Genomic DNA, 12,786 nt, shown 5'->3' on the forward strand with positions numbered 1-12,786 from the left:
AGAGGGGCACCTGGGTGGCTCAGTTGGTTAAGCGTCTGCCTTCAGCTCAGGTCATGATCCCAGTGTCCTGGGATTGAGCCCCACATTGGGCTCCCTGGTAGGTGTGGAGTCTGCTTCTCTGTCTGCCTCTGCCCCTACCCCTGCTCGTGTTCCCTCGCTCTCTCTTTTTCTTTCTCAAATAAATAAAATCTTAAAAAAAAAGTTTTGGGACGCCTGGGTGACTGAGTTGGTTAAGCCTCTGCCTTCATCTCAGGTCATGATCCTCGGGTCCTGGGATGGAGCCCTGCATCGAGGTCCCTGCTCTGCAGGGATTTTGCTTCTCCCTCTGCCTGCTGCTCCCCCTGCTTGTGTTCTTGATCTTTCTCTCTCTCTCAAGTAAATAAATAAAATCTTTAAAAAAAGTTTTGCATTCTATGGATTTTAAATTTAAGTTCAGGGTCTAATTTTTTTAATAGATATTTCACCATGAAGTCTACCTGTGTTGTTGTTTTTTTTAAAGATTTATTTATTTGAGAGAGAATGCACACGTATGAGCTGGGGGAGAGGGGCAGAGGGAGAGAATCTTCAAGCTTACTCCCCACTGAGCGCAAAGCCCAAGGGGGACGGGTGCTCGATCTCACAACCCATGAGATCATGACCTGAGCTGAAACCAAGAGTCAGAGGCTTAATTGACTGAGCCACCCAGGCGCCCCTACCTCTTTTTGAATAAAGTAATATATTTTCTTTTCTCACTTCCTTTGTACCTGTGGAATTTTTTAAATGACCACATTATTTGTATTGATTGTGCATTTTCCTCTTGTCTTCATTTTCTGAAATAGATTTTAATGCAGAATAAAGACTGGAGTGGTTACATATATAAATTTACAGGTGACTAAACCTATATATTTAGCCTATATGTATGGTGTTTGTTGATTACTCATTTCAAGTTACCATTATACTGATAATTAGCTTATAGAAATTCCATAAACTGCCATCTAGTGCAGAATTATGGAGTATTTCTTTCTTTTTTAATGCTGGGAGAAAAGAAAATTGGAGATAATTTTCCTGTGGTTTAAATACTGATACATTAGAAATAAATGACTTTTCTATTTCTCTTTAACCTTTGTGCATATTTCTCATTCATATTGAGCAAAATCTCTGAAGTAAAGATCAGCAAGAATCTGCTCTAGACAAGAATCGGGAAACTTATAAAGAACTGAATAATAAAAAGCTTCTGAATCACATGAGACTCCTTCTTATTGTGGGAGAAAGCCAAAGACTTTCAGGGTTTCTGTGTAAATATTACTTTGATAGGGATAGTAAAGTTTACTCTTTCAGTGTCCTCCCTGGCTTTGGATTACCAGAAGGACATCTTTAAGTATTAAGATTTTATTTATTTATTTGACAGAGAGAGACACAGCGAGAGAGGGAATGTAAGCAGGGGGAGTGGGAGAGGGAGAAACAGGCTTCCTGCGGAGCAGGGAGCCTGATGCGGGGCTTGATCCGGGGACCCTGGAATCTTGACCTGAGCCAAAGGCAGATGCTTAATGACTGAGCCACCCAGGGCACCCCTTTAAGTGTAATTCTTTATGGTGGTAATAATTCTATCTACTATTTATATAGTGCTTACTGTTCTAAGTATTTTAACTTATTTAATCCTCCTGACAACTTTGAGAAGTAATTGCTATTACTATGTCCATTTGACAGATGAGAAAACTGAATCATAAAGCAGTTTGGTAGCTCTCCCCAAGTCACTCAGTAAGTTGTTGAGCCAGGATTCCAACTCAACGGAAGTCTGACTGTGAGTCCATACTTAACCACAAAACAATACAAAACACTTGTGCCAAAGAATACTATCTGGAACTTCTGAAAAGTCTATTTTTGTCATAGGTTTTTAATAAGAAGAAATTCACCTGAGGGAAGTCTTAGTGTAAAAGGTATTTCAAGTTTAGAGAGTAGTATACTTTTTTAAATGTCATGAAATTTACATATCATGAATTGCACGGATCTTAAATGTACACATCATGAGTTGGCAATTCAGTAAGTTTTGACAAAGGTAGATGCCAATATAACCCACACACCTCAGTCAAGATATAGAACATTTTCATCACCCCAGAAAGTCTTCTCCCCTCCAGTCAGTAACCCCTCTCCATCCTTAACCATTGCTCCAGTTTCTATCAACATGGATTGTTTGGTCTCTTCTCGGAATCATACAGTATGTACCCTTTCTGTCAGGCTTGTTTTGCTCAATATATGCAAATAAAATCTATTTAGAGTATTTCTTTAATTGTTTATTTGGTCATTTCATTTTTTTCAGAGAGGTCTGTGTTTTACTTTATAAAGGAAACATTTAACTTTTTTTACCCCCATTCTCCAGCTACATAGTTATAGATCAGTTTATAAACTACTTTCTTGTAGACAATAAAAACTACCTAATATTAAACAATTGATTTTTAAGAACGCTGGTTCAAAAATCAGACCATATTAAAATCCTAATCTAGTTATTTTTGGGAAATAATTAAAATACATACCTGGATTGTAGCAAAGACTTGCATCTTTCCGTCCATTTTCAGTCTTTGTAAAACTTTCCTCTTGGGTTTTCTGCTTGGCTGATTAAATATGAAGAACATTTTTCTTACTCTCTTAAGAAGAGCAATCCCAAATGTCCTAAAAGAGCTCTTCCTCTTAGCGGTAGAGTCTCAGAATTGATTGTGAGACTTTGCTATTTGCAGAGTCCAGATTGTGACATGTAGGGATTTGATTGGTAAAGAAGCTTGTTAGAATAGCCCCTCTATCCTTAACTGATTCCACATGATAAAATACTAACTTTGTTCCTTACTACATTACAATGTGACAAAGTTACCAGAATGTCTATTCAGATATAGTTTTATCGGAAGAAATTCAGGCCATTTTGACCATTACAATGGTTAGTTTTATGATCAAAGGCCATAACAACTGCCAGGTTTACCTCTAGGGTTAAAGTTCATTACTTTATCACACCTTTTTTATTTCCTCCTTCAAATGATAAGAAAAGATGTCTTTTTTCCCTTGGATAATTTTTTGTCATGACCAAAGAGTTCTTTGTTACTTTGAGATTTCAGAAGTTTGGAAGCATTTAGTTAATGGATCACTCTATAGCGTTGATGATTCATAAGCTTAGGAAAAGGTAGCCAGTGTTTTAGATGTTTCTCATGTAGTCATTTGTATGAAATTGGATTGAAGAGGGAGAGGAGTATCTTGAAGGGAGTAAAAGATAGTTTTCCAATGCTGTTTTTTTGATTTCCAAATAATTGTATCTTTTTTCAGAAGTTTGTTTCCAATATATCTCTGTATATGCTTTGTTATTAATGAGAACAGGAGAGAACACATATATTAAGGTCATTAAAATTGTGAATTTTCTTATTTCCCAAAATTAAAAAAAAACACAGAATGAACTGATTTCTAATTTAACTTTATTACATGGACTATAGCTATGAGGAAACCAAAGCAAAGCACAGGAAAGGGAGAAAAGAGAAGACAAAAAGGAAAGTTTGGATGATCCACCAGTTACAGCCAGCCTCTGCTTTTATAAGAGGGTATTTACTGCTTGGTACATTGGGAAATTTCCAGTGTTGGTTAACAGTGGTAGACTTAACATGAATAATTATCAGAGAGATAAATAGTTAAGCTTTTCTGGGCTCTGGTACAAAGTTCGGTATTCTGCCCAAGAACCCTAGAGGACTCTTAGCCAGTTCAATTCGGTGGGCGGGGGGACGGAATGCAATGTGAGCTCTTCCAGGACTGACTCTGTTGGCTTATTTACCTTTTATTTCTTACCAACTTCATCAATAAAAATGTAGATTTTTTTCTCTTATACATAAATAAAAGTTATTTTATTAATGAAATGCAAACTATAGAGTTTGCTGGAGAGATAAACTATACATAGGTAAAACAACTGGACTCTTCCAAGGCAATCATAAACAGCTGAGTTTCATGTACTGAACATGAGTACTAAGAAAATTCAGAGGTCTTTGACCCAGCAATGTCTGTCCTGGGACCATCCCATAGAAAGCACCAGTACATAAGGCATAAAGGTACCAGGATAAGTACAAGGATGTTTATTATTACAGCAAAAAGCTGAAAACAATATACATGCCCACCAGTATAGAAATGGACCAGTAAGTTATGATACATCACCCCAAGAAATATATGGAGACATCAAGCGGAATGAATTGAAGCTATGCAAGATGACTTGGTGGGAGGGATTTCTATAAGGTGTCACTGCGATAGAAAAGCAAGATACAGAAGAATGTGTAGTATCCCCTGTTTGTAAAACACTTTTTGTGACCAAAAAAAAACCCTAAATGCAAGTATATGAGTATTGAGAAAAATAGGAAAGGATACATGCTAGATTACCAGTGTGGGTGAGGTGTTTGTGTGGGTAGAAGGAGGGAAGGGAAGTGACGAATCAAACAGCAAAGGAAAAGGGGGAAAATATTTATTGAAAGAGTTCAGTATGGGGCGCCTGGGTGGCTCAGTCGGTTAAGCCACTGCCTTCAGCTCAGGTCATGATCCTGGAGTCCCGGGATCGAGTCCCGCATCGGGCTCCCTGCTCGGCAGGGAGTCTGCTTCTCCCTCTGACCCTCCCCTCTCTCATGTTCTCTCTCTCTATCTCATTCTCTCTCTCAAATAAATAAATAAATCTTAAAAAAAAGAGAAAGAGTTCAGTATGATGTGATTACCTTTATACACAACTATAGGATGTATGTATAAGAAAATGAAACCATTAACTTAAAAAAAATAAGAGGGACAAATCAACATGACCTGGGCCCATCAGGAGAGCCTTTTGAATAAGAGGAGTCTAAAAACAAACATGCATTGAGCCTGAAATCTTGGGAATGGAACTGCTGTGGAGGGAGAAGAGATTTTGGAAAAGGGACACATTGTAAGCAAGGTAATAGGGAAAGAACAGATTGGACCCATGTAAGACATAAGAAGGAATTAATTTCAGAATACTTGGAGAAATGATAAAAAAAAAAGTTGGCCAGATCACTGAAGACCATATATTATGTGATGTCATTATGTGAAATCTCTACAATAGACAAATCCATAGACACAGAAAATAGATTAGTGGTTGCCATGGGCTTGGGCAGATTGGGAGGAAATGGGCAGGGGTTTATTTTGGGAGTGATGAAATACTCTAAAGTTGGTTTTTGTAATGTTTGTACAATTCTGTGACTGTACCAAAAACCATTAAGTTGTACATTTAAGTGAGTGGATTGTATGCTATGTAGATAATATCTCAAGCTGTTCTTTAAAAGTTGACCAGATAAATTGGAATCACCTGGTAGAGAGCATTAAAATCTACTTAAGAGTTTGAATTTGATCTAATGGACAACAAAGAACCATTGTAGGTTATGAGTATGACATGGACTGCCCATGATGTCTCTCTTTATTTGGGATTTTAATTTTGAGAGTATATACTCATTGAAACAAAATTCAAGTAATATTAAAAAGATGTTAGAAAGGGACACCTGGGTGGTTCAGTCAGTTAAGTGACCGACTTCTTGATTTCAGCTCAGGTCATGATCTCAGGGTTGTGAAATCGAGCTCCATGTTGGGCTCTGCACTGGGCGTTGTGCCCGCTTAAGATTCTCTGTCTCCCTCTCCCTTTGCCCTCTGCCTCCCACTGGCATGTGTTCTCTCTAAATAAATAAAGCATGTTAAAAAGAAAATCTCAGTCTTAACTCAATCCCCATAGATTACCACTATAAAATTTGGGATTCGTTCCATTTTTAAAAAAGATTTTATTTATTTGAGAGAGAGAGAACGTGGACACAAGAGCAGGGGGAGGGGCAAAGGGAGAGGGAGAAGCAGACTCCTCACTGAGCAAGGAACCCGATGCAAGGCTCGATCCCAGGACCCCAGGATCGTGACCTGAGCCAAAGGCAGACAGTTAACCAACTGAGCCACACAGGTGCCCCAGAAGTTGGTTTTTTTTTTCCTAATTATTTTTTCGCTCTTTGTTTTTGTGTTTTGTTTTGTTTTAATAATTGGGATCATATCACCCATCTTGTACTGTAACTTTTTCATATAGCAGTATTTCATGGCTATCTTTCCATACTTGGATGTGGAGACTGGCTACTACAGGAAATAATAGTAATCCACATCACAAAGTCAATGTAAAGATTAAATGAGCTGATATCTATAAGTAATTAGAATAGTACCAGACACATAAGAAGCATTCAGTAAGCATTAGGTGGTGTTTTACTATTATTATTCCTCTGTGTAGGCTGAGGGATACAGCTTTCATGAGTGATTGTTTTAGTAGTTCTTTTATTTTGCAACCTAAAGTGAAAGCACACATAATTTCCAATACAGAAGGGAAACACTCACCCAGTCACCACTGGGCAAGGAACCAGGCAGTATGCTGGGTACTAATACTGAGAACTAATATGTAACACTTAATAACACATGTTCCTAATAAGAGTTTTGTGAGTGGGCTTAAGTGAATCAGACAGCTCTTGAAATATATGTCAGAAGTTTGTGTGTGCCTATGTGCAGTTTAATAAACAATGACTCTATAGCTTTTATTTTATTTTTTTTTAAGATTTATTTATTTGAGGGAGAGAGTGCATGTGCCCAAGCAAGGGGAGGGGCAGAGGGAGAGGGAGAGAAGCAGACTACCTGCTGAGCATGGAACCCCACCTAGGGCTCTATCTCACGACCCTGAGATCATGTCCTGAGCCAAAATCAAGAGTCAGAAGCTTAACCGACTGAGCCACCCAGGTGCCCCTGAATCCATAGCTTCTAAAGATTCTTTGGGGAGTCTTCATTCCTTAAGAACCACATGCTTTATCAAGGTTGCTTCTCATGACAGCCCCAAGAGGTAGATAATATTATTAGAGTTTTTGGAAAATACAAAGATGGTCCCACTTGGAAAATACAAAGATTTTCCCTCAGGGAGGGAACCCTCAGGGACGTTATGTGTATCCAGCTCTACTGTTAATACAAAGTAGAGGGGCGCCTGGGTGGCTCAGTTGGTTAAGCGACTGCCTTCAGCTCAGGTCATGATCCTGGAGTCCCGGGATTGAGTCCCGCATCGGGCTCCCTGCTCAGCGGGGAGTCTGCTTCTCCCTCTGACCCTCTTCCCTCTCGTGCTCTCTATCTCTCATTCTCTCTCTCTCAAATAAATAAATAAAATCTTTAAAAAAAAATGCAAAGTAGAGAGTGAAAAGTCCTATTAGAAAGGTATTATTATGCACTGGAAATTCAGAAGGAGAAATTTATTTTAGCTCTTGAAATTGGGGGACGTTCTTTGGCCCTAAACTCTATTATGTTAAAAACTATACATCATTTTACAAATATTTATCAAATGCCCACTACATTCCAGTTGTTATTCTAGGCTCTGGGAATATAACATTAAACAGACAAAAATCTATGTCCTCATGGAGCTTACATTCTTTCAGGAAAGTCATACACGGATAATGTCATCCTTCTCACCTTTTATATTGACACTTTAGGTCAACCTTAATTATATGCCTAACAATGCCTTCCACATAATAATGTTCAATAAAGATTTGATTGAATGAGTAAAAGAATGAAAGAGTTCTTATGGGGTCATGATTCCAGGTTTCTGGCAGGAACACATTTAACTATCATTTCTTCCAACCTTTTTGCAGTGGAATAGAAAATTTGAAACCTGGGTCATCTCCTTAATTCCCCGTGTGCTCTGAGGAGATTTGGCATAAATTGAAGAAATGAACTTGGGTGTCTTCATCTAATATTAAGCTACCCTAAAAGTAGTTTGGCACTATGTAAATGCAAAGCATCACTGTTATTTGTCATTTCTAGGAGAGGTGACGCCAGGACTATCTCAAGTGGAATATGCACTTCGCAGGCACAAACTAATGTCTCTGATCCACAAGGAAACAGAAGGGCAGAGTGGGACAGACCAGACAGTGGTTCTGCTGTCCAACCCTACATACTACATGAGCAATGATATCCCCTATACCTTCCACCAAGACAACAATTTCCTGTACCTGTGTGGATTCCAAGAGCCGGATAGCATTCTGGTCCTTCAAAGCCTCCCTGGCAAGCAGTTACCAGCACATAAGGCCATGCTTTTTGTGCCTCGGAGAGACCCTAGTCGAGAACTTTGGGATGGCCCACGATCTGGCACTGATGGAGCAATAGCTTTAACGGGAGTGGATGAAGCCTATACACTGGAGGAATTTCAACATCTAATACCAAAATTGAAAGGTAACAAATGGGAGCAGAAGTCAAATCAAATCACAGGCCAGATTTTGGATTAAGACTTTCCTTGCCTATTTAGACAAAGTTCTTAATTTTCTAAAATGAATATTGTAGCGGCATTTCCTTGAGCACCATGAAAGGATCATAAATCTTTTCCACAAGACTTAAAGTACAGAATGAGCATAGGTCATTCTTCAAGATCACTGACCAGTCTATTGACCTCTGATCACTGCTTATTACTTCTGCCAAGTCTTCAGAAAGAAGCAGTATTCTCAAAGAATGATCAGTGCATCACCAGCATCAGAATAACCTGGTGACACATATTAGGATTACAAATACATAATAGATAATTGAAAATGTAAAATCTTAGGCCCCCACTCCATACCTCCTAGATCAGAATCTGACTTTAAAAAGGATTCTCAGGTGATTCGTATAGTACACAGTTGAGTCCATTCCCCTCAAAAAGGTCGTTTTTCTCTACATTTATTCTGGTAAAATTATAATCACTCATAATGTTTTAGGATTCCTTTTCTGGAACTTTTCAGAACCTACACTACATTATAAACTATCTTTAGTGATTCTCGTAAATCTACAGCTCTGGGAAGCATTTTATTTTTTGAAGTGTCCAAAAGTCACTTAGTCGCCAAATTTGGTAAATAAAATAGCTGATCAAGTTGGAAAGTACTAGTTTTAGACAAAATATGGATGGTTGTAAAATTATAGTCTGATTTTCTTGTATGGTTTATAAATCATTTCTGAAGTCAGTTTCTAAAAGAAAATTCCAAAATTGTTTCCAGTGATCATGGAATTTATTGGACTTGTTTCCTGCAAAGACTCCTCTGAAAGAAAATACTCATTTGAATATGCAAGTTCTAATATGTTTGAATTGTTTTCATTGCTTTATGCAAGTTTTCTCTATTTTACAGAGGTAATTACTCAGCTAAATTAGTGGAACTTTTTTATATCTTCACAAAGTCAATCATTTTTTTTAGCTTTTTTATTTTTTTAATTAGTCTCTAGCTGTCCTATTCAACAGTGTAAATTTCATCAACCTAGTATTGTTAAATAAAGCCTTACACCAAATGTATTTCTCAAAAGTACTTCTCATTCACCATTCTTAATGTTAGTAGTTTACTAGATAAAAGCAGTAGGCAAAGGAAAAGATTTGTGAAATCATATGTATTTAAAAGTTTAAAAACCAAAAAAAGTTGGGCTTTGATTTCATACACTAAGAACAGGTAGTAGAAGTGGTTTTACTGTCTTAAGAGTAGTTAAATTTCTATTAAATATAAGATTAGCGTTTGACATGTAATATACACTTAAAACCATTTTTATTTTAAAATGAAAATATTTAGGAGATTGTATCACTGATATATAACCAATCAAAATTTGTAAGATTTTTCCCCTCTTCTGTCCCAAATACTTTGTATAAAACATACAACCTTCAGACTTCAGTTGTTGGGAATGCTGCTCTTAGGCCACATCAGGAAAAAGAAAGGGACGAATGGAGACGTGGTATAAGTGGGAACATTTTCATCATGGGCCTTCACATCTTACATCTCAGGCACATATAGTTCCTTGGGTCTCTAGAGTTCAAAGGAGAAGGTGGTTGTCTAATGAGAATATATGGCAGATGGGTTAGCACACATTATCCACTAGAGTGTTTCCATAGCCATGAAGAATTGCTCCCAAATGAGATAAGAACCTCCTTTCACTAACACTGAGATTGGAAAGGAAGAGAATACTTTTAACCAGGAGGTCAAGATCTGAGTATTTTTTTCACTCCTCTTATGTTCAGTTATTCAGCAGTGCCTCTAGCTCAGTTGTGGTATGGAGTTCTTTAATGTTTAATAAATAATGAATGAAATCAAAGCTGGAGAAAAAGCTTTAGTCCCATCTACCATCTTTATAGGGAACCCTGAAGTTTGGGGGCAGAAAAGCTGTATATTTGGTGTCAGAATATCTTGCCATTTGCAGGGAATAGCCTTTCCAGTGATACATAATCAACCTTTCAGTTGCTTCAGTCCTGAGAGAGTTATATGTCACGGGTTTTATAGTTTTCACTCTTGTTCAAGTCATTATAACAGTTGGTATTTCTTGTTAATTTTTATTTATTTATTTATTTTTTGCTGCTCATTTTAAGATGAGACAAATATGGTCTGGTATGACTGGATGAGGCCCTCTCATGCACAGCTTCACTCTGACTACATGCAGCATCTGACTGAGGTCAAAGCCAGGAGCAAGAATAAAGTTCGGGCTGTCCAGCAGCTGGTACAGCGCCTCCGGCTGATCAAATCTCCTGCAGAAATTGAGCGAATGCAGATTGCTGGGAAGCTAACATCACAGGTATGGTTTCTATTGAAAAAATTTTTCCAGATTAAAAAATCTAAGTTCTTAGGGTTCAGTGGGTAGCTTAAGGTACCCAATGCAGTGATCTTAAAGTAGATGAGCATCTACCGTCTACTTTAATGTTTAGTGAACATGTCTAGACACTTGCTCAATACCTCACAAGGCAAGATAAATCTCCTTCTTGTATCTTTCACCCATGATCTTAGTTGTTTCTCTTTGGAGCAACATAAATTAATTCATTGTATTTCCTTTCCTAATAATAACCACAATAATAGTGGCAGTTAAACACAGTTTGATTGCTAAAGAAGACCCGGGACCCAAAATGACAATGCTTACAAAGCTGTAATTTATTATAGGAAAGGGGTATAGTACAGCAACAGCATTAAAGTAAGAACTCCTGTCACAGTCCATGGCTGTCTCACAGAAGGGTCCAGAGAAGCCAGGTGCAGGCTCTCATTGTCCTCCCTCAGTAAGGGCCGGGCAGGATGCATTTTCCTCTTGTGGATAAGGAACCACAGATGGACACACAGAACACCTTGGAAACGGGACCCAAAATGGAATCTCAGCTAGAGATTTTTGCGGTTTTGGTCATATTGGCTTATTCCTGCTGTACAACAGCAAAGCCCTTCAGAGAGCTCAAAGAGGGACCAAATATAAACCATTAATCTCACTGCTATCAGTATTCAGAACCTGGTACACTAACCCAAAATTCCTTGTAACACTTTTCATTAATTGTGGTGAAATATATATAACATAAAATTTAAACTTTAGCCATTTTTAAGTGTACAGTTCAGTGGCATTAAATACATTCCCATTGTTGTGCAACCACCCCTACTACATATCTCCAGAACTTCTTTATGATCCCATGTTGAAACTCTATACCCGTTAGACAATAACTTCCCATTTCTCCTTCCCTCTAGCCTCTGCTGACCACCATTTTATTTTCTGAGTCTATAATTTGACTACTTTTTAGGCACCTCATATAAGTGGAGTCATACAATATTTACTTTATTTCTGACTTTTTTTTTGGACAGAGAGAGGGGGAACACAAGTTGGGGAGAGGGAGAAGCAGGCTTCCCACTGAGCAGGGAGCCTGATGTGGGGCTCGATTCCAGGACCCTGGGATCATGACCTGAGTCTAAGGCAGATGCTTAATGACTGAGCCACCCAGGCGCCCCTATTTCTGACTTATTTCATCAAGCAAAATGTCTCCAGTATTTATCCATGCTGTGGTATATATCAGAATTTCCCTTCTTTTTAAGGCTGAATAATATGCCATTTTGTATGTATATGCTACATTTTATTTATCTGTTCTTGTGTTGATGGACATTTGGGTTGTTTCTGTCTTTAGGTATTGTGAATAATTCTGCTATGCACATTCTGCTTTTCAAACCCCTACTTTCATTTCTTTTGGATATATACCCAAAAGTAGAACGTAGATCAAATGGTAATTCTGTGTTCAGTATTGTGAGGAACCACCATACTGTTTTTCATAGGACCTGTACCATTTTATATTCCCACTGGCAATGGACAAGGGTTCCAATTTTTCCATATCCATGCCAACTTGTTTTCTGTTTTTTGATAATAGCCATTCTAGTGTATGAAAGAGTATCTGACTATGGTTTTAATTTGCATTTTCCTAATGGTTAGTGATGTTGAGCATCTTTTCATGTGTTTATTGCCCTCACAACTCTTTTAATGAGTATGTTTCATGCTGTGCCTTTACCAAAGTCAGTGCCATACAGGAATTTAGCAAAACAGCTCAAGCTAATTTCAGGAATTAACCCACACAGAGCAGTCCACCCCCATTAACCCATTGTCAAGTCTTATTTCTAATAAAACAGTAATCCTTAGTGTGATATCATTTACTTGCCTTGCAATATGTCATAATCATAATAAAAATGTACATGCAGAATCCAAACATTTACAGTATCCAATGTGGGGTTGGTAGGAATTTAAACAGATAGCTAAACATCCATTTATACTTTCCCATGTTTTTGTAACTATACAGTTCTTTTGCTTCTTGGATCTGTAAGTGTCTGCTCCTTATGGTATACATCTGCTGAATTATTAATCTATCATTAATCAACTCTAAATATTTCTCAGACCAGTTCTCCTCCATAGGGATAATGTCCTGAGATAGCTTTAATTCAGTTTCCCACTATATTTGATCATTAATTTCAGTATTATCTAAGTTTATTAGTATCTACAATATTAATTTCT

General features: G+C 37.7%; 1 protein-coding gene across 3 annotated transcripts in view; it reads left to right on the forward strand.

Annotated features, from left to right (window-relative positions):
* Positions 1-12,786, forward strand: part of XPNPEP3 (X-prolyl aminopeptidase 3) — a 73,237-nt gene that overhangs the window by 21,058 nt on the left and 39,393 nt on the right. For all 3 annotated transcript variants that reach the window (XM_028115373.2, XM_088025386.1, XM_028115374.2), the window contains exons 3-4: positions 7,813-8,220; positions 10,358-10,560. In XM_028115373.2, the coding sequence (XP_027971174.1) occupies positions 7,813-8,220; positions 10,358-10,560 (611 nt within the window). The remainder of the gene's footprint in view (positions 1-7,812; positions 8,221-10,357; positions 10,561-12,786) is intronic.

This window comes from Eumetopias jubatus, unplaced genomic scaffold (genome assembly GCF_037043125.1).
Source record: "Eumetopias jubatus isolate StellerSeaLion01/CBP00866 unplaced genomic scaffold, mEumJub1_p1.0 scaffold_8, whole genome shotgun sequence".
Taxonomy (NCBI): Eukaryota; Metazoa; Chordata; class Mammalia; order Carnivora; family Otariidae; genus Eumetopias; species Eumetopias jubatus.